The sequence below is a fragment of the Chiloscyllium plagiosum genome, unplaced genomic scaffold, assembly GCF_037043375.1.
Source record: "Chiloscyllium plagiosum isolate Xiang-an unplaced genomic scaffold, Cpla_swu_hap1 HiC_scaffold_24, whole genome shotgun sequence".
NCBI lineage: Eukaryota > Metazoa > Chordata > Chondrichthyes > Orectolobiformes > Hemiscylliidae > Chiloscyllium > Chiloscyllium plagiosum.
In genome coordinates this window covers 45,195,899-45,217,747 of record NW_028270162.1, presented here as the reverse complement: position 1 = coordinate 45,217,747, position 21,849 = coordinate 45,195,899, and the positions used below count along the sequence as shown (strand labels likewise).

Genomic DNA, 21,849 nt, shown 5'->3' with positions numbered 1-21,849 from the left:
GAGAGAGAGAGAGTGCACGCGCGAGAGTGAGAGAGAGAGAGAGAGAGAGAGCGCGCGCGCGAGAGTGAGAGAGAGAGAGCGCGCGCGCGAGAGTGAGAGAGAGAGAGCGCGCGCGAGAGTGAGAGAGAGAGAGAGCGCGCGAGAGTGAGAGAGAGCACGCGAGAGTGAGAGAGAGCACGCGAGAGTGAGAGAGAGCACGCGAGAGTGAGAGAGAGCACGCGAGAGTGAGAGAGAGCACGCGAGAGTGAGAGAGAGCACGCGAGAGTGAGAGAGAACACGCGAGAGTGAGAGAGAACACGCGAGAGTGACAAAGAGCGCGCACGAGAGAGAGAGCGCGTGAGAGAGAGCGAGCGTGAGAGAGAGAGAGCGCACGCAAAAATGAGAGAGAGCGAGTGCGCGCAAGAGAGAGAGAGCGCGCGAGAGTGGGAGAGAGAGCTCGTGTGAGAGACTGAGAGAGAGAGTGCACGCAAGAGAGTGAAAGAGAGAGAGAGGGCACGAGAGAGAGAGCGAGTGCAAGAGAGCGCGCACGAGCGAGCAAGAGAGAGAGAGAGACCGTGTGCGAGCGAGAGCACGCAAGAGTGAGAGAGAGAGAGAGAAAGAGCGAGTACGCAAGACAGAGAGCGCGCATGAGAACGAGAGAGAGCGCGCGCGCGAGAGAGAGAGAGAGAGAGACCACGCGTGCGAGAGAGAGAGAGAGACTGCGTGCGAGCGAGAGAGCGAGTGCGAGAGAAAGCGCTGGCGAGAGCGAGAGAAAGCACGTGCGAGAGCGAGAGAAAGAGCGCGCGAGAGAGAGAGAGAGAGAGCCCCCGCGCGCAAGAGAGAGAGAGCGTACGAGAGTGAGAGAGAGCGCGCGAGAGTGAGAGAGAGCGCGCGAGAGTGAGAGAGAGCGCGCGAGAGTGAGAGAGAGCGCGCGAGAGTGAGAGAGAGCGCGCGAGAGTGAGAGAGAGCGCGCGAGAGTGAGATAGAGCGCGCGAGAGTGAGAGAGAGAGCATGCGAGAGAGAGTGTGCGCGAGAGAGTAAGAATGAGAGCATGTGCGAGAGTGAGAGACAGCGCGCGAGGGTGAGAGAGAGAGCGCGCACGCGAGAGTGAGAGAGAGAGAGAGAGCGCATGTGAGAGAGAGAGAGAGAGAGAGAGAGTGCGCGCGAGAGTCAGAGAGAGAGCGCGTGCAAAAGAGTGAGTGAGCGTGTGCGAGAGTGAGAGCATGCTAGAGTGAGAGAGAGCGCGCGAGAGTGAGAATGCGCGCGAGATTGAGAGAGCGCGCGCACGAGAGTGAGAGAGCGCGCACGAGAGTGAGAGAGCGCGCACGAGAGTGAGAGAGCGCGCACGAGAGTGAGAGTGCGCACGCACGAGAGTGAGAGAGCGCATGCACGAGAGTGAGAGAGCGCGCGCACGAGAGTGAGAGAGCGCGCGCACGAGAGTGAGAGAGAGCGCGTACGAGAGTGAGAGAGAGCGCGCACGAGAGTGAGAGAGCGCGCGCACGAGAGTGAGAGAGATCGCGCACGAGAGTGAGAGAGCGCGTGCACGAGAGTGAGAGAGAGCGCGCACGAGAGTGAGAGAGAGCGCGCGTGCGAGAGTGAGAGAGAGAGAGCGCGCGCGAGAGTTCAGAGCGAGTGCGAGAGAAAGCGCATGCGAGAGCGAGAGAAAGCACGTGCGAGAGCGAGAGAAAGAGCGCGCGAGAGAGAGAGAGAGAGAGAGAGCCCCCGCGCGCAATAGAGAGAGAGAGCGCGCGAGAGTGAGAGAGAGCGCGCGAGAGTGAGAGAGAGCACGTGAGAGTGAGAGAGAGCGCGGAGAGTGAGATAGAGCGCGCGAGAGTGAGAGAGAGAGCATGTGCGAGAGTGAGAGAGCGCGCGAGAGTGAGAGAGACAGCGCGCGAGGGTGAGAGAGAGAGCGCGCACGCGAGAGTGAGAGAGAGAGAGAGAGCGCGCGCGCGAGAGTGAGAGAGAGAGAGAGAGCGCGCGCGCGAGAGTGAGAGAGAGAGCGCGCGCGAGAGTGAGAGAGAGAGAGCGCGCGCGCGAGAGTGAGAGAGAGAGCGCGCGCGAGAGTGAGAGAGAGAGAGCGCGAGAGTGAGAGAGAGCGCGCGCGAGAGTGAGAGAGAGCACGCGCGAGAGTGAGAGAGAGCACGCGAGAGAGTGAGAGAGAGAGCACGCGAGAGAGTGAGAGAGAGAGCACGCGAGAGAGTGAGAGAGAGCACGCGAGAGTGAGAGAGAGCACGCGAGAGTGAGAGAGAGCGAGCGCATGTGAGAGAGAGAGAGAGAGAGAGAGAGAGAGAGTGCGCGCGAGAGAGAGAGAGAGAGAGTGCGCGCGAGAGAGAGAGAGAGAGTGCGCGCGAGAGAGAGAGAGTGCGCGCGAGAGTGAGAGAGAGCGCGCGCGAGAGTGAGAGAGCGCGCGCGAGAGTGAGAGAGAGCGTGCGCGAGAGTGAGAGAGAGCGCGCGCGAGAGTGAGAGAGAGCGCGCGCGAGAGTGAGAGAGAGCGCGCGCGAGAGTGAGAGAGAGAGCACGCGAGAGAGAGCACGCGAGAGAGTGAGAGAGAGCACGCGAGAGAGTGAGAGAGAGAGCACGCGAGAGTGAGAGAGAGCACGCGAGAGTGAGAGAGAGCACGCGAGAGTGAGAGAGAGCACGCGAGAGTGAGAGAGCGCGCACGAGAGAGCGTGAGAGAGCGAGCGAGCGTGAGAGAGAGAGCGCACGCAAAAGTGAGAGAGCGAGTGCGCGCAAGAGAGAGAGAGCGAGTGCGCGCAAGAGAGAGAGAGCGCGTGTGAGAGTGGGAAAGAGAGCTCGTGTGAGAGACTGAGAGAGAGAGAGTGCACGCAAGTGAGTGAAAGAGAGAGAGCGGGCACGAGAGAGAGAGCAAGCGCAAGAGAGCGCGCACGAGCGAGCAAGAGAGAGAGAGAGACCGTGTGCGAGCGAGAGCACGCAAGAGTGAGAGAGAGAGAAAGAGCGAGTACGCAAGACAGAGAGCGTGCATGAGAACGAGAGAGAGAGAGCGAGAGAGAGAGAGAGACCACGCGTGGAGAGAGAGAGAGAGCGCGCGCGAGCGAGGGAGAGGGAGGGAGGGAGGGAGAGAGAGAGAGAGAGAGAGCGAGCGAGCGAGAGAGCGCGTGAGAGAGAGCGCGTGAGAGAGCGCGTGAGAGAGAGCGCGTGAGAGAGAGCGCGTGAGAGAGAGCGCGTGAGAGAGAGCGCGTGAGAGAGAGCGCGTGAGAGAGAGCGCGTGAGAGAGAGAGCGCGCGTGCGAGAGAGAGCGCGCACGTGCGAGAGAGAGAGCGCGCGTGCGAGAGGGAGAGCGCGCGTGCGAGAGGGAGAGCGCGCATGCGAGAGGGAGAGCGCGCATGCGAGAGGGAGAGCGCGCATGCGAGAGGGAGAGCGCGCGTGCGAGAGGGAGAGCGCGCGTGCGAGAGGGAGCGAGCGCGCGTGAGTGAGAGCACGCGAGAGTGAGAGCGAGAGAGAGAGAGAGCGAGCGCGCGTGCGAGAGGGAGAGCGCGCGTGCGAGAGGGAGAGCGCGCGTGCGAGAGGGAGAGCGCGCGTGCGAGAGGGAGAGCGCGCGTGCGAGAGGGAGAGCGCGCGTGCGAGAGGGAGAGCGCGCGTGCGAGAGGGAGAGCACGCGCGTGAGCAAGAGCGAGAGAGAGAGAGAGAGAGCACGCGTGCGAGAGGGAGAGCACGCGCGTGAGCGAGAGCACGCGAGAGTGAGAGCGAGAGAGAGAGCGCGCGTGCGAGAGAGAGAGCGCGCGCGCAAGACTGAGAGAGCGCGCGCGCAAGACAGAGAGAGGGCGCGCGCAAGACAGAGAGAGGGCGCGCGCAAGACAGAGAGAGGGCGCGCGCAAGACAGAGAGAGGGCGCGCGCAAGACAGAGAGAGGGCGCGCGCAAGACAGAGAGAGGGCGCGCGCAAGACAGAGAGAGGGCGCGCGCAAGACAGAGAGAGGGCGCGCAAGAGTGAGAGAGAGGGAGCGCGCAAGAGTGAGAGAGAGAGCGCGCAAGAGTGAGAGAGAGGGAGCGCGCAAGACTGAGAGAGCGCGCGCAAGACAGAGAGAGAGCGCGCAAGACAGAGAGAGAGCGCGCAAGACAGAGAGAGAGCGCGCAAGAGTGAGAGAGAGAGAGCGCGAGAGTGAGAGTGAGAGAGAGAGAGCGCGAGAGTGAGAGAGAGAGAGAGAGCGCGCGCGAGAGTGAGAGAGAGAGAGAGAGCGCGCGCGAGAGTGAGAGAGAGAGAGAGCGCGCGCGCGAGAGTGAGAGAGAGCGCGCGCGCGAGAGTGAGAGAGAGCGCGCGCGCGAGAGTGAGAGAGAGCGCGCGCGCGAGAGTGAGAGAGAGCGCGCGCGCGAGAGTGAGAGAGAGCGCGCGCGCGAGAGTGAGAGAGAGCGCGCGCGCGAGAGTGAGAGAGAGCGCGCGCGCGAGAGTGAGAGAGAGCGCGCGCGAGAGAGAGCACGCGAGAGAGTGAGAGAGAGCACGCGAGAGAGTGAGAGAGAGCACGCGAGAGAGTGAGAGAGAGAGCACGCGAGAGTGAGAGAGAGAGCACGCGAGAGTGAGAGAGAGAGCACGCGAGAGTGAGAGAGAGCACGCGAGAGTGAGAGAGAGCACGCGAGAGTGAGAGAGAGCACGCGAGAGTGAGAGAGAGCACTCGAGAGTGAGAGAGCGCGCACGAGAGAGCGTGAGAGAGAGAGCGTGAGAGAGCGAGCGAGCGCGCGAGAGAGAGCGCACGCAAAAGTGAGAGAGTGAGTGCGCGCAAGAGAGAGAGAGTGAGTGCGCGCAAGAGAGAGAGAGCGCGTGTGAGAGTGGGAGAGAGAGCTCGTGTGAGAGACTGAGAGAGAGAGTGCACGCAAGAGAGTGAAAGAGAGAGAGCGGGCACGAGAGAGAGAGCAAGCGCAAGAGAGCGCGCACGAGCGAGCAAGAGAGAGAGAGAGACCGTGTGCGAGCGAGAGCACGCAAGAGTGAGAGAGAGAGAAAGAGCGAGTACGCAAGACAGAGAGCGTGCATGAGAACGAGAGAGAGAGAGCGAGAGAGAGAGAGACCACGCGTGCGAGAGAGAGAGAGAGCGCGCGCGAGCGAGCGAGGGAGAGGGAGGGAGGGAGGGAGGGAGGGAGGGAGGGAGGGAGAGAGAGAGAGAGAGAGAGAGAGAGAGAGAGAGAGAGAGAGAGAGAGAGAGCGAGCGAGAGCGCGCGTGAGACAGCGTGCGTGAGAGAGAGCGCGTGAGAGAGAGCGCGTGAGAGAGAGCGCGTGAGAGAGAGAGCGCGCGTGCGAGAGAGAGAGCGCGCGTGCGAGAGAGAGAACGCGCGTGCGGGAGGGAGAGCGCGCGTGCGGGAGGGAGAGCGCGCGTGCGAGAGGGAGAGCGCGCGTGCGAGAGAGAGAACGCGCGTGCGAGAGAGAGAACGCGCGTGCGAGAGGGAGAGCGCGCGTGCGAGAGGGAGAGCGCGCGTGCGAGAGGGAGAGCGCGCGTGCGAGAGGGAGAGCGCGCGTGCGAGAGGGAGAGCGCGCGTACAAGAGGGAGAGCACGCGTACAAGAGGGAGAGCACGCGCGTGAGCAAGAGCGAGAGAGAGAGAGCACGCGTGCGAGAGGGAGAGCACGCGCGTGAGCGAGAGCACGCGAGAGTGAGAGCGAGAGAGAGAGAGCGCGCGTGCGAGAGAGAGTGCGCGCGCGCAAGACTGAGCGAGCGCGCGCGCAAGACTGAGCGAGCGCGCGCGCAAGACTGAGCGAGCGCGCGCGCAAGACTGAGCGAGCGCGCGCGCAAGACTGAGCGAGCGCGCGCGCAAGACTGAGAGAGCGCGCGCGCAAGACTGAGAGAGCGCGCGCGCAAGACTGAGCGAGCGCGCGCGCAAGACTGAGAGAGCGCGCGCGCAAGACTGAGAGAGCGCGCGCGCAAGACTGAGAGAGCGCGCGCGCAAGACTGAGAGAGAGAGCGCGCAAGACTGAGAGAGAGAGCGCGCAAGACTGAGAGAGAGAGCGCGCAAGACTGAGAGAGAGAGCGCGCAAGAGTGAGAGAGAGGGAGCGCGCAAGAGTGAGAGAGAGGGAGCGCGCAAGAGTGAGAGAGAGCGCGCAAGAGTGAGAGAGAGAGAGCTCGCAAGAGTGAGAGAGCGCGCGCAAGACAGAGAGAGAGCGCGCGAGTGAGAGAGAGCGCGCGCGAGTGAGAGAGAGCGCGCGCGAGTGAGAGAGAGCGCGCGCGAGTGAGAGAGAGCGCGCGCGAGTGAGAGAGAGCGCGCGCGAGTGAGAGAGAGCGCGCGCGAGTGAGAGAGAGCGCGCGCGAGTGAGAGAGAGCGCGCGCGAGTGAGAGAGAGCGCGCGCGAGTGAGAGAGAGCGCGCGCGAGTGAGAGAGCGCGCGCGAGTGAGAGAGAGCGCGCGCGAGTGAGAGAGAGCGCGCGCGAGTGAGAGAGAGCGCGCGCGAGTGAGAGAGAGCGCGCGCGAGTGAGAGAGAGCGCGCGCGAGTGAGAGAGAGCGCGCGCGAGTGAGAGAGAGCGCGCGCGAGTGAGAGAGAGAGCGCGCGAGTGAGAGAGAGAACGCGCGAGTGAGAGAGATTACGCGCGAGTGAGAGAGATTGCGCGCGAGTGAGAGAGATTGCGCGCGAGTGAGAGAGATTACGCGCGAGTGAGAGAGATTGCGCGCGAGTGAGAGAGATTGCGCGCGAGTGAGAGAGCGCGCGCGCGAGTGAGAGAGAGGGCGCGCGAGTGAGAGAGAGGGCGCGCGAGTGAGAGAGAGGGCGCGCGAGTGAGAGAGAGGGCGCGCGAGTGAGAGAGAGGGCGCGCGAGTGAGAGAGAGGGCGCGCGAGTGAGAGAGAGGGCGCGCGAGTGAGAGAGAGGGCGCGAGAGTGAGAGAGAGGGCGCGAGAGTGAGAGAGAGGGCGCGAGAGTGAGAGAGAGGGCGCGAGAGTGAGAGAGAGCGCGCGAGAGTGAGAGAGAGCGCGCGCGTGCGTGAGAGAGAGTGCGCGCGCGTGCGAGAGAGAGAGAGCACGCGCGTGCGAGAGAGAGAGAGAGCGCGCGCGTGCGCGAGAGAGAGAGCGCGCGCGTGCGCGAGAGAGAGAGCGCGCGCGTGCGAGAGAGAGAGAGAGCGCGCGTGCGAGAGAGAGCGCGCGCGTGCGAGAGAGAGAGCGCGCGTGCGAGAGGGAGAGCGCGCGTACAAGAGGGAGAGCACGCGTACAAGAGGGAGAGCACGCGTACAAGAGGGAGAGCACGCGCGTGAGCAAGAGCGAGAGAGAGAGAGCACGCGTGCGAGAGGGAGAGCACGCGCGTGAGCGAGAGCACGCGAGAGTGAGAGCGAGAGAGAGAGAGCGCGCGTGCGAGAGAGAGTGCGCGCGCGCAAGACTGAGCGAGCGCGCGCGCAAGACTGAGCGAGCGCGCGCGCAAGACTGAGCGAGCGCGCGCGCAAGACTGAGCGAGCGCGCGCGCAAGACTGAGCGAGCGCGCGCGCAAGACTGAGAGAGCGCGCGCGCAAGACTGAGAGAGCGCGCGCGCAAGACTGAGAGAGAGAGCGCGCAAGACTGAGAGAGAGAGCGCGCAAGACTGAGAGAGAGAGCGCGCAAGAGTGAGAGAGAGGGAGCGCGCAAGAGTGAGAGAGAGGGAGCGCGCAAGAGTGAGAGAGAGCGCGCAAGAGTGAGAGAGAGAGAGCTCGCAAGAGTGAGAGAGCGCGCGCAAGACAGAGAGAGAGCGCGCGAGTGAGAGTGAGCGCGCGCGAGTGAGAGAGAGCGCGCGCGAGTGAGAGAGCGCGCGCGCGAGTGAGAGAGCGCGCGCGCGAGTGAGAGAGAGCGCGCGCGAGTGAGAGAGAGAGCGCGCGCGAGTGAGAGAGAGCGCGCGCGAGTGAGAGAGAGCGCGCGCGAGTGAGAGAGAGCGCGCGCGAGTGAGAGAGAGCGCGCGCGAGTGAGAGAGAGCGCGCGCGAGTGAGAGAGAGCGCGCGCGAGTGAGAGAGAGCGCGCGAGTGAGAGAGAGCGCGCGCGAGTGAGAGAGAGCGCGCGCGAGTGAGAGAGAGCGCGCGCGAGTGAGAGAGAGCGCGCGCGAGTGAGAGAGAGCGCGCGCGAGTGAGAGAGAGCGCGCGCGAGTGAGAGAGAGAGCGCGCGAGTGAGAGAGAGAACGCGCGAGTGAGAGAGATTACGCGCGAGTGAGAGAGATTGCGCGCGAGTGAGAGAGATTGCGCGCGAGTGAGAGAGATTACGCGCGAGTGAGAGAGATTGCGCGCGAGTGAGAGAGATTGCGCGCGAGTGAGAGAGCGCGCGCGCGAGTGAGAGAGAGGGCGCGCGAGTGAGAGAGAGGGCGCGCGAGTGAGAGAGAGGGCGCGCGAGTGAGAGAGAGGGCGCGCGAGTGAGAGAGAGGGCGCGCGAGTGAGAGAGAGGGCGCGCGAGTGAGAGAGAGGGCGCGCGAGTGAGAGAGAGGGCGCGAGAGTGAGAGAGAGGGCGCGAGAGTGAGAGAGAGGGCGCGAGAGTGAGAGAGAGCGCGCGAGAGTGAGAGAGAGCGCGCGCGTGCGTGAGAGAGAGTGCGCGCGCGTGCGAGAGAGAGAGAGCACGCGCGTGCGAGAGAGAGAGAGAGCGCGCGCGTGCGCGAGAGAGAGAGCGCGCGCGTGCGCGAGAGAGAGAGCGCGCGCGTGCGAGAGAGAGAGAGAGCGCGCGTGCGAGAGAGAGCGCGCGCGTGCGAGAGAGAGAGCGCGCGTGCGAGAGGGAGAGCGCGCGTACAAGAGGGAGAGCACGCGTACAAGAGGGAGAGCACGCGTACAAGAGGGAGAGCACGCGCGTGAGCAAGAGCGAGAGAGAGAGAGCACGCGTGCGAGAGGGAGAGCACGCGCGTGAGCGAGAGCACGCGAGAGTGAGAGCGAGAGAGAGAGAGCGCGCGTGCGAGAGAGAGTGCGCGCGCGCAAGACTGAGCGAGCGCGCGCGCAAGACTGAGCGAGCGCGCGCGCAAGACTGAGCGAGCGCGCGCGCAAGACTGAGAGAGCGCGCGCGCAAGACTGAGCGAGCGCGCGCGCAAGACTGAGAGAGCGCGCGCGCAAGACTGAGAGAGCGCGCGCGCAAGACTGAGAGAGCGCGCGCGCAAGACTGAGAGAGAGAGCGCGCAAGACTGAGAGAGAGAGCGCGCAAGACTGAGAGAGAGAGCGCGCAAGAGTGAGAGAGAGGGAGCGCGCAAGAGTGAGAGAGAGGGAGCGCGCAAGAGTGAGAGAGAGCGCGCAAGAGTGAGAGAGAGAGAGCTCGCAAGAGTGAGAGAGCGCGCGCAAGACAGAGAGAGAGCGCGCGAGTGAGAGTGAGCGCGCGCGAGTGAGAGAGAGCGCGCGCGAGTGAGAGAGCGCGCGCGCGAGTGAGAGAGAGCGCGCGCGAGTGAGAGAGAGCGCGCGCGAGTGAGAGAGAGCGCGCGCGAGTGAGAGAGAGCGCGCGCGAGTGAGAGAGAGCGCGCGCGAGTGAGAGAGAGCGCGCGCGAGTGAGAGAGAGCGCGCGCGAGTGAGAGAGAGCGCGCGCGAGTGAGAGAGCGCGCGCGAGTGAGAGAGAGCGCGCGCGAGTGAGAGAGAGCGCGCGCGAGTGAGAGAGAGCGCGCGCGAGTGAGAGAGAGCGCGCGCGAGTGAGAGAGAGCGCGCGCGAGTGAGAGAGAGAGCGCGCGAGTGAGAGAGAGAGCGCGCGAGTGAGAGAGAGAACGCGCGAGTGAGAGAGATTACGCGCGAGTGAGAGAGATTGCGCGCGAGTGAGAGAGATTGCGCGCGAGTGAGAGAGATTACGCGCGAGTGAGAGAGATTGCGCGCGAGTGAGAGAGATTGCGCGCGAGTGAGAGAGATTGCGCGCGAGTGAGAGAGCGCGCGCGCGAGTGAGAGAGAGGGCGCGCGAGTGAGAGAGAGGGCGCGCGAGTGAGAGAGAGGGCGCGCGAGTGAGAGAGAGGGCGCGCGAGTGAGAGAGAGGGCGCGCGAGTGAGAGAGAGGGCGCGCGAGTGAGAGAGAGGGCGCGCGAGTGAGAGAGAGGGCGCGCGAGTGAGAGAGAGGGCGCGCGAGTGAGAGAGAGGGCGCGAGAGTGAGAGAGAGGGCGCGAGAGTGAGAGAGAGCGCGCGAGAGTGAGAGAGAGCGCGCGAGAGTGAGAGAGAGCGCGCGCGTGCGTGAGAGAGAGTGCGCGCGCGTGCGAGAGAGAGAGAGCACGCGCGTGCGAGAGAGAGAGAGAGCGCGCGCGTGCGCGAGAGAGAGAGCGCGCGCGTGCGCGAGAGAGAGAGCGCGCGCGTGCGAGAGAGAGAGAGCGCGCGCGTGCGAGAGAGAGCGCGCGCGTGCGAGAGAGAGCGCGCGCGTGCGAGAGAGAGCGCGCGCGTGCGAGAGAGAGCGCGCGCGTGCGAGAGAGAGCGCGCGCGTGCGAGAGAGAGCACGCGCGTGCGAGAGAGCGCGCGCATGCAATTGAGAGAGAGCGCGTGCGTGCGAGAGAGAGAGAGAGCGCGCGCGAGAGTGAGCGCGAGAGAGAGTGAGAGAGCACGCGTGAGAGTGAGAAAGACCGCGCGCAAGAGTGAGAGAGCGCGCGTGCGAGAGAGAGAGCGTGCGAGAGTGAGAGAGATCGCGCGCGTGCCAGAGAGAGAGAATGCTCGAGAGTGAGAGCGCGCGAGTGTGAGAGAGAGAGCGCGCGCACGCGAGTGTGAGAGAGAGAGCGCGCGTGTGAGAGAGAGCGCGCGCGAGAGAGAGCGCGCGCGCGCGAGTGTGAGAGAGAGCGCGCGCGCGCGAGTGTGAGAGAGAGCGCGCGCGCGCGAGTGTGAGAGAGAGCGCGCGCGCGCGAGTGTGAGAGAGAGAGCGCACGCGCGAGTGTGAGAGAGAGAACGCACGCGCGAGTGTGAGAGAGAGAGCGCACGCGCGAGTGTGAGAGAGAGAGCGGCGCGAGTGTGAGAGAGAGAGCGCCGAGAGTGTGAGAGAGAGAGCGCGCTCGCGAGTGTGAGAGAGAGCGCGCATGAGTGTGAGAGAGAGAGAGCGCGCATGTGAGTGTGAGAGAGAGAGCGCGCGAGTGAGAGAGAGAGCGCGCTCGCGAGTGTGAGAGAGAGCGCGCATGTGAGTGTGAGAGAGAGAGCGCATGTGAGTGTGAGAGAGAGAGAGCGCATGTGAGTGTGAGAGAGAGAGAGAGCGCGCGCGCGCGAGTGTGAGAGAGAAAGCGCGCGCGCGCGCGAGTGTGAGAGAGAAAGCACGCGCGCGCGAGTGTGAGAGAGAAAGCACGCGCGCGCGAGTGTGAGAGAGAAAGCACGCGCGCGAGTGAGAGAGAAAGCACGCGCGCGAGTGAGAGAGAGAGCGCGCGCGAGTGTGAGAGAGAGAGCGCGCGCGCGAGTGTGAGAGAGAGAGCGCGAGTGTGAGAGAGAGTGCGCGAGTGAGAGAGAGTAAGAGAGAGAGCGTGACAGAGAGCGAGAATCAAATGCATGAAGAAGTGTGCAAGTGATTGAGAAGTATTGCGGGAGAGAGAATAGGATTACATCAAGCATAGGCGCAGGAGTTGTGGTGAACGTCAGCTGACCTGACATGTTAAAACTGTTCCTGTGTGCCCAGATGCTGCCAGGTTTTCTGCATCTTCTGTTTTTAATACAAGAACAAGCCATTCAGCCGAACAAGTCGATGCTAATTCTATGCTCTCACACATACCTTGTGCTCAATTGCTTCCCCCCTAGCTTGGTGTCATTTTTGTTCTTTTACATTGACTTATTGGTATCTTAAGTCCAAATCCAAAATGGAAATTATGAATTGTAATGGTCCCAGTTCTTGAATGTTCCTTTTGACAGTGAATAATAAATAATTACCCTTGACCCTATTCTGTTTTTAGTCAATTTAATAAACATTTGTTCACATACCCAAATTTTGGCAGGACTCTGCAGTCTGGACTCATTATTGGAGTCCTTTGGAGAATCCAAGTATTTGCGATCTGCTCTTACCCTTGTCTATGATTTTTGTTATCACTCCAAAGAATTCTATCAGTTAGTTACACATGACTTAGCCTTTTGAAATCGAGACATCATTACTTTCTATCTTGTCTTTTAGCATCTTTCTTATCGCTGATGGTAAGTGCTTTGGTCCCAGGTTCAGCACTGTATTCTTTTTTGCATGTACCTGTACGAGTAGCACTAGCTGTCTGCCAGTTGACTGCTACCGCCTGTTTTCTAAGCAACTTTTATATATGGGTATACTGGCACCCCTGAGAATACAAGGATGATAGTCAGGCCACAAAAAATAAAAGGTGTGTGAAAGGAACAAGATGGGGTGAGTAAATAAAAAGTTGGTGTGAAAATTTGTGGTATCCAAAATTTGCTGAACAAAAACAGGTCATTTGGCCCAACTTGGTAGCTCTGATGTTGTTGACGGCCCCCTGCCATTTCCAAGATGGCCGACATAAGGAAATCACTTTGAATAGAACAGCTGTGGCAGGATCTTTTTTCTCTCCTTCCATCGCCTCATTCTCTCAAAATGGTTTCATCATCAATAACACTTCCTCACTGTTAAGAGTTTTATCCTCTCTTTTGTGAAAGTATTTGCACTTGTGAATCTCACCCCCAGGGTTTCCGCCATCTAGGAAAAATAAGGAGGGCAAAAAAAAAACTGAAGGCTAGAACAAAAAGAGGCATAAAAGATATGGGGAGAAAGCAGAGAAATTGAATGTAGAGCTCTCCCAGGGCTTTACTCTGTGATCTATCTTTAGATAAAGCTGCCATAAACTTATTGGACCATAACGTTGCGCTCTCATTAGACAGTGAGATGACTGGTGATGGTTTAAGTCGACAGTGTGGCGCTGGAAAAGCACAGCAGGTCAGGCAGCATCCGAGGAGTCGACCCTGAGGGTCACCACGACTCAGGCGAGAGGCGAGTTTGAGAAGGAGAGTCCTTCATGGTAGCCTCAGCTAGTGTGGGAATTGAACCCATGTTGACCTCACTCTGCACCACAAACCAGCCATCCAGCTAACTGAACTAACACCACTGCTGATAACAGAAAGCTTTACGAGGAGAATTTACCAGCCACGTGTCACACCTTTCATTTCTAAGATGTAAGAAACGTGATTAAAATGGCAGAATGGACAATGTATCTGTCTAACAGATATATATTCAAAGATGGGTATCCCAACTTCAGGATATTAATTCCTGGAGTTTCATCACATGACCTTTCCCTTCAACGGTCCTTATGGCCCCAGCAACCTCTCATCCCAGATTCCATATATTTATAGCGAATAAACAATGGCAGAAAAAAACGTGTAATTTCTTTTTAAATCTTCAATTCTGAGAGACTCCAGACCAGTCCTAGAGAGTTGTCAAGCAAATATCCCGGTAAATGTATAAACAGCACCCAAAAGCTAGTGAATCATTGGGTTAAAACTTTAAGTTAGAGCAATAGCCATCGTTTATTCTTTTAGTTTGGAGATCCATGGAAATTTCAGCACAGGAAGTCAATGCAAGTCAGGCTTGCACACTCAGGCTTCACCCAGTGTTTCCCTGCCTTACCTTGCCCAGCACAGTGAGACAGGGTTTGGGATCCAGTTCTGGTTGCTCCAGCTTCACAACTCCTACCCATCCGTATTCATATAGGTCCTCCTCATCATTGTTGTTGCATAGTCCCAACGGGTGCATCTGGAAGAGTCATAATCAACAGGAGGTTAATTTGCTGCAAGATTATGTTCACTTAATTTGTTTTCTGAACAAGTTTTGTAACATTATTTGAGCATTATGAGCAGACTAAACTGTTGAAGAGTGTAGCACTGGAAAAGTGCAGCCGGTCAGGCAGCATCAGAGGAGCAGAAGAGTTGACGTTTCGAGCGTAGGCTCTTCATCAGGAATGGGATAACAGTACTGGGCAGCTTTTGCCAGATTCCACAGCATTCTGAACTCAAGGCTTCCGGGTCCTTGTAAAAACCTGTTTTTTCTCTCTCTATCCTATGGTTATGTAATGTTTTATTTTATTGAAAGTTTGGAAGGGTTGCTTACTTTAGACAGGAGAAATATATTCCCTCACTAGGCTGTGGATTCTCTGTCCCAAAAAACCGTGAAAACCGGAAATTATTCAAGACGAAGCGAGAGAAAATTCTTGAACGATCGGGGTTTCAAGGGCTATGGATTACAGTCAGGAAAATGGAGTTCAGGCCAAACTATCCTCTCATTGAATGGGAGGCTCAAAAGATTGTCGTGTCCACTCCTGCTATTGCCCATTGTTCCAATGACATTCACAGACACTCCCTTCATTTAATATCACTATCATTCATTGCAACGGATCGTTCACAGTCCACCTCTCAATATTCTGAGCAAGTGTCACTCGACCCGAAACGTTAACGCTGACGTCTCTCCACAGGTGCTGCCAGATCTGCTGAGCTTTTCCAGCAATTTTTGTTTTCGCCTCCCCAAAGTGGTATTCGACTCAGTAGCTGCCAATTCACTTCGTTTGGCAGTGGGCAAAGCTAAGAACATTTTATGGTTGGTAATGTGAATGTATTTTACACCCTGATGGTCTACCCCAATAAATCGGGGCAGCTACTATTCCAAAAAGCTGACTGGGCCCACGACAAATGGTTGTTCAGAGGGAGAACTGGAACATTGTCCATCTCCTCTGCTCTCCACCTCTGCTCCTGTTAACCAATACTTCAACTTGCTTTCATTTCAAATATTTTGGAAGGATCAAGTCACCTCATAACTGCAAACCAAATCCAAACAAAGCCTTTGAAAATGGGATTCGTGAGAAAACCATGGGTTAAAATGTTGGTGTTTGGAGAAAAGGGTAGTACATAGCAAGACAAGAGGAGATCAATCTGTACCTGCAACCAATTCCTATCAGTGGATAAAAATAATCATCAAAACATTTGGTCAGATGGTGTAATGTTTTAGTCAAGCCCAAAGGTATTATGTTCATCAATGCAAATGACACACTGTCCAAGGTCAAATGACAAAGATTTAAAAAAAAATAATTTTGTTACAGGAAAAGGCTACCTCATCCCGTTTACCTTCCAAAAAAAAAACTAATTAATTAAGAGCATGCCAGAGTGCACATCATTGCTCTTCTCTCCTCCTACCTGCCCCTCAATACACCCAACTGCCATACCTTCCCCCAAGGTTGCTTATAGATGTGCTCATGAGATGGACAATCTGTCCAAAGATAATCGAATACCACAAAAATTTAATTAGCTGGACAATAAGGGCATTATTCCTCAGGACATTATTGTGAAGATATCTCACCTTTTAAGATCTAGTGACAATTTGTTGAAAACGAATATAATTTCTCAGGACCACACCTCCTCTCCAATCATTCCACACTGGTTTTCCCCTCCCTCCTCCTTTTGGAGATCCTATTTATCACTGACATACAGTTTCATAATTACAAGTCTTTGGTTAATCATTCATCATTTGTAAGCCTGAACAAAGTGTGAAAGCAAATAATCCTGCCTTAATCGCCAACCTTTACAGGTGAATCATTTCCACCAGGGTTCACTGCTGGTGCAGCAGTCAGAGTTGGAAGCCAAGCTATTTTCCCCCATCCCAAACCCCAATTTCCACCAGAGTTATTGAGAGTTATCACAATCTGAACCTTGGGGTATAATTTGGACCAGCACTTTTATGAACTAATCCAGCAGGGGAGCTTTCATTAACAATAGTGCTCAGTGGTTGAGGGATGGGACCGGGCATAACTGGCTCAGACAATCCCCAAGGTTCCAGCAGAACCTCTGCTCAAAAGTCCAGAGTGACAAATATCTTCCAGGATAAAACATCCATCATTCTTGCTGCTTACTTAGTGAGATAGAGAGAAACAACTGGTGATGACCTTAACCTGGCAGTTAACCATGCCTCAGATGAGAGGCAACCTCAGCCCATATAAGAATGGAACCGATAGCATTGGTGCCATTCTGCATCACAAACCAGCTGGCCAGCCAACCAACCCCACAACACCCTCAGCAAAGGAGAGGCGAAGGACCTCTCTCTCTATATTTTACATTCAGCCCGGATAAGCAAGCCATCATTTTTCAACAAACAGTAACCTCATCCATTATTGATACAGATAAAGAACATACACACATGGTCTCGTCATGCATACACATGCATTAACAGTGATTCAGCCCTTGGCTTGGTTAGTATCACTCTCATCCTTTGTGTCAGAAGGTTTAATGGATTCAAACCCCACTCTAGAAACGGAAATACTAATCGCCAAGGCTGGCATCATAGTAGGAAATGCTACACTGCCAAAGGCATCAAGTTGGGCATTCAAACAGGGCTCCTCCAACACTCTAGGGATATAAAAGATCTCACAATACTACTTAGACAGGATGCCTGCCTCAATGTCCATTCAAGTAGTTTTCCCTCAGTGAACATTACCAGAACAGATACATCATCATGTTGTTTATAGGAGCTTGAGGTGTGCAAAGTAGCTCCCTCTTTTTCTACATGCCGATAGCAAATGCACTGCAAAAAACAATTTCACTGGCTGTCAAGTACCTTGCAGAGTCCTGAGGTTGTAGAAAGTGCTATATGATTGCAAGTCTTTGCTGCATCTCAATCATGCAGAAGGGGATAAAAGCAAAATCTCACTGGTATTTAGTAATTAACTTTAACACAGTGCAAGGTACTGACTTGTCTTTGTTTTAAGTCACCGGCATGCAGGCACAACAAGCAATGCCGAAGGCAAATGGCACGTTATCCTTAACAACAAGAGCATTTACCTACAGCAGAAAAGATACATGTTGAGCCTGCCCCTGAAGTACTGAAGTTCTGGTCCCCTTACCTCAGGAAAGATATACTTACCAATGAAATAATGCAGTGGAGGTTCATCAGACTGATTCCTGCAATGGTGGGACTGTCCTATCAGGAGAGATTACAGAGACTGGGTCCATATTCTCCACTAGTATGGAAGTTTAAATGCCAATTTCATGCAAACCTACAATTTATTTGAAAGGAAGGACAGACCAGATGCAGAAAGGAGGTTTCCTGAGGCACTGGCATCTAGAACCGGGGGACAAAGTCTCAGAATAACCGTTTACGACTGAGATGAAGAGTTCCACAGAATCGCTAAGTCTGTAAGCAGGCCCCTTGATCCATCCAGTCCACAACGACCCTGCCATCCAGACTCAATTCCCTACTCTATCCCTGTAACCCTGCATTTCACATGGCTAACCCACCTAGCCTGCATATCCCTGGGCACCTAACCACACATATCTTTGGACTGTGGGAGCAAACCGAAGCACCCAGAGGAAACCCACACAGACATGGGGAGAACATGCAAACTCCACACAGTCACCCGAGGGTGGAAATGAGCCCAGGGTCCTGGCACCATGAGGCAGCAGTGCTAACCACTGAGCCATCATGCTGCCCTTAGTTTCGTCACTCAGAGTGAATCTTTTGAATTCTCTACCAGAAAAGGCTGTGGGAGATCTGGCATACAGTAACTTTCTGACAGAGATCAATAGATTTCTAGTTATTAATGACATCAAAGGTTAGTGTGGGAATTGAGTTAGATGATCATGCAGGAGCTAGAATGGTGGAGCAGGCTCGAGGGGCTGAATGGCCTACTGCTGTTGCTATGTTCCTATACTTCTACAAGATACTTAATCATCATCTCAAACTGTTATCACTGCTATCACTGCCAAGGACAGACTTTTGTAACCTTCAGCACTTCATGATAACCATTCCCAGTGCAGACTCAAGAGCCCGCCTTAGAAAGGCAAAACTCAACACTGAGCTGCAGGCCTATACTTCACAGAAGTCAGCAGTGACCATTTCACCACTACACTGGGCTGAAGGGCTAGTAACATTACTGCACATTGTCTGAAGACAAAAAAAAAATCTTAGCACACCACATGGAAACCGGTTGGAGCACAGTAACAAAAAGAATGCTGCCTTCTTTTGGCTGCTGTAATTATGTTTATCTTTGTGGTAAACTTCATGGAATTTGTTGACAACACAGGCATGCACTACAGTACATGAAAGGACGAATGATTTTCTGATAGTTATTAAATATGGCTTATGAAGTCAGACAAAGGGGATACTGTCTACTTAACCGCAGAATGTAACAATACTGCGGCCACCTCTAATAACGCTTGGCTTTGGTCACAAAGCAGGGTTTGTGTGTGCTGCTTCGATTACAGCAATGGTCAACAGTCTCACTTATTAAACCTGTCCTAATGGGCTCCCTCAAAAATGTCTTTGACAATGATTCAGGTTTGCCTTAAACCTTGATGTTGGGAGTACCTGGTGGTTATGACTGCCCCTATCGCTATTTCAAATAAGGGAATTCTGCTCAGTGTCCTGGTCAATTTGTTCCCCCCCTCCACTCAAGTCAATCAACATCACCGAAACAAATTATCTGGGCTGGTCATTATTGCAATGCTACTTGTGGAAGATTGTTGTGCACAAATAGCTGACTGCATTCGGTTCAGGTAGAGCATTAAGGGTAGAATGGAATGGTTAGGCTGAATAGCTTGTGTTCATATCCTCTGAAACCTGACCTATCTCCTGCATTTTAACAGTGATTGCACTTCAAAAGCACTTGATTGGCTGCAAAGAGCTTTGGGACAGCTTGTGGTCATGAAGGCTACTATATGTATGCAAAATAGACCAGGCAGGAGGCTGGAAGAACACAGCAGGCCAGGCAGCATCAGGAGGTGGAGAAGTTGATGTTTCGGGTTGTAACCCTTCTTCAGGGCTGGGCTATATGAATGAAAGCTGTCTTCTTTATTGAAAGAAGGTATGGAACTACCTCCTCTCATGTGACCCTGCTTAATTACACAAATTAAAGCCTCTCCTAAGACATCACACTTATGGCACAGTCCTGAAAGTCTTCAATCCAATACTTTGTTGCACAAACAAATCTTTAAAAACCACAAATTGCACAAGTGCCTTTCAAATTGGTTCAGGTAAAAGCAGTTTTAAAAATGCGATTGTTCTTCCGGTTGAGAATAAACATCCATATCTGTTCGAATGGATTTGTGGCAAATCACAGGCTAAAACAATCTGGGAGTTGTTCCTGATGAGTCTCAAAGGCTTGAGATGCTGAGGAGCCACTGCTGACTTAAAGGTCTACTCCAGGTCTGCCATGCTCTCGTCAGCAAAAATGAAAATTTCCTCCACTTCACACACCCTCCCCTCAGTCCTGAGCTGTGAACCAGGAGAGCGCGCTATTATTTCCTCTGTTACAGTTAATCAAACATCCATAAGCACCGTACCCAGGAATTTTGTGCCAAATGCAGCTTATCCATGGCTTGAGCATGTGTCTGGGAATGGGACTTGGCGAGTTGAACTTGCAGAGAGCCAGTAGAGAGACAATGGGGCCAAATGGCCTTCTTCTGCGTGGCAACTATTCCATGAAAGTTCAGGAGAGGGAGGATTTGATGACCATGTGAAGAATGTTAACTTCAAGATGAAGCTTTTCACACATTCCAGAAGTTGCTTGTTTGACTTGAGTTTTTCCACTAGTCATGATATCACACTGCGAACTCCTGTGGCCAGTGAGGACATTGCAATGAGTGAATCTCGGAATTTCTGTATAGACTCGAGCCATGCCCATTCCATATTTTCCTAATTACTCACTCAAATGACTTCTAACAAATAACGTAACAGGCATTAATTTTAAGCTGTAATAGAAACAAACTGTTGACATTTAAACAATGCCTAAATTACTTTCATTAGAAAATCAGATCTACAGGAGAAAAGGTGTGTCTTTATATTCATTCATAGGATGTAGGGAACAATGGTTATGTCAGCATTTGTTACCCACTCCCAATCATCCTTAGAGAGGGAAGTGAGCTGCCTTCTTGAACTGCTGCAGAATTTAGAATCCCTACTGTGCAAAAGCAGGCTATTCGGCCCACTGAGTCCACACTGACCCTCCAAAGAGCATCCCACCCAGACATAGCCCCCCCACCTATAATTCTGCATTTCCCTTGGCTAATCCACCTAACCTGCACATCTTTGGATTGTAGGGAGAAACAGGAGCACTCAGAGAAAATCCATGCAGACACAGGGAGAATATCTGAGTGGAGTTTGCACAGTCACCCAAGGCTGGAATCAAACCTGGGTCCCTGGCACTGTGAGGCAGCAGTGCCAATGATTGAGCCTCTGTGCCACCCCATAGGTGTAGGATCACCCATAGTGCTAGAGTGTTCCATGATTTTAATTCAGCAAGAATGAAGGAACAGCAATATAGTTCCAATTCAGGATGGTGAATGGCATTACTTATGTAGTAGTGTTCCCTTGTATTTGTTGCCCTTGACTATCTCGGTGATGGTAGTCATAGGTTTGGATGAACTTTTGAGAGTTATTGCACTGCATCCTGCCATTGATATACACTAATGCTACAGTCTGCTGGTGGTGAAGGCAGTGAATGTTGAAGGTGGTAGATGGGGTGTCAATCAAATGATAAAGTTTCTCCACTGCAGCTGCATCTACCCCAACAAAGGGAGAATGTTTAGTCGCACTGGACTTGCAGCTTGTAGATAGTAGATAGGCTTTGGGCAGACAGGAGGTAAGTTACCTGCTGCAATATTTGCAAACGTTTGTGGGAAGACCAGGGGGCTAATTGGACACACCTTAAAAAGATTTAGCACAAGCATGCATCTGCACTGATTAATGTATGACTTCAGGAAGTCTGAAGTCCTTCATTGTGTTTATTCTACAATAGGAGGACCATCAGACTGCACATGCCGAAGTCTCACAGAAAGCAATGAGATAAATGGCCAGGTTTTATTGACATTTGTGCGGAATAATTGTTGACTGGATACTTCCCTGCTGTTCTTTGAATAGTGCCATGGATCTTTTAGGAGAGATCAAGATCATCCCCGAGCTTAAGATGTTTCTGTTGTCCCCTTCAGAAGACTGTCACCCTGCCGTCAAGGATCTGTCAATGAACCCTTCCAGTTTCTGCTACCTGCACAATCTGAACACAGCCCCCAAGTTAAATAAGTCCACCTTGGGCTGCAATAGTTCTGACAAAGACAGATTAATAATTCAAACAATAATATATTTCTTTTGAATTTTGAGGAATTCTGCAGTGTAGCCTTAAACAGCACCCTACCAAAACTGCATTTTAAATGACACACCAGGTTATAGTCCAACAGGTTTAAGTGGAAGCACCTGATGAAGGAGCGGCGCTCCGAAAGCTAGTGCTTCCAATTAAACCTGTTGGACTATAACCTGGTGTTGTGTGATTTTTAACTTTGTACACCCCAGTCCAACACCGACATCTCCAAAGCATTTTAAATGAGCTGTGTTCCTTATCACTATCTTAAAATTCTTCTATCTCCTTTTTCCACTGTCTTCAAAATCTCAAATTGCCCTCTAATCTCTGTGAATATACTCTGCAGCTTTTCTACCACTAAATTAATGTTCTGTCGCTACTGCAATCATGTTTCATTTAGCCTACTTATGACAGAGGTGATACCACTTTTGAAAGCGAAGTATTCATTTCACCTCTATCCTTCCTGGCCTGATACGACGGACTGCCATTTTAAAGTTTGTCTCAAGACAGATTTTTCACTTGACTCAAAGAACTCCACTCCTGACGAAGGGCTTATGCCTGAAACGTCAATTCTCTTGCTCCTTGGATGCTACCTGACCTGCTGAGCTTTTCCAGCACCACGGTCTCAACTCAGAGCTTCAAACTGTTCTCACGGATCTTTCTTCTAAGAGAAATCCAATACATCCCAACGCGACCAGATTTTTAAATCTCTTCTGAGCTCACACATTCTTCCTGCACCTCTCACCAGCTCGGATGTGCGGGTTTTCTTTTGAAATGCTGTTTTCACCTGCTGCTGACTATCAATTTACATGCTTGCAGGTAAACAGTGATGTTCTTAACATTGTAAACTCTCTTGTCTTCTGAACACATTCTCTCCTGGATCAAGTAGGAATTTTTCCACTGTGTTTACTTCAAGGTATTTAAAGCAATGATGCTCACTACCAATCATTACATGGTGCATGCCGCGGAATCATACTTTATCAGATAATGGT

General features: G+C 54.3%; 1 protein-coding gene across 2 annotated transcripts in view; it reads right to left on the bottom strand.

Moving 5' to 3' along the window:
- znrf3 (zinc and ring finger 3) overlaps window positions 1-21,849 on the bottom strand; it is a 250,490-nt gene that overhangs the window by 112,170 nt on the left and 116,471 nt on the right. For both annotated transcript variants that reach the window (XM_043715903.2, XM_043715904.2), the window contains exon 2: window positions 13,375-13,500. In XM_043715903.2, the coding sequence (XP_043571838.2) occupies window positions 13,375-13,500 (126 nt within the window). The remainder of the gene's footprint in view (window positions 1-13,374; window positions 13,501-21,849) is intronic.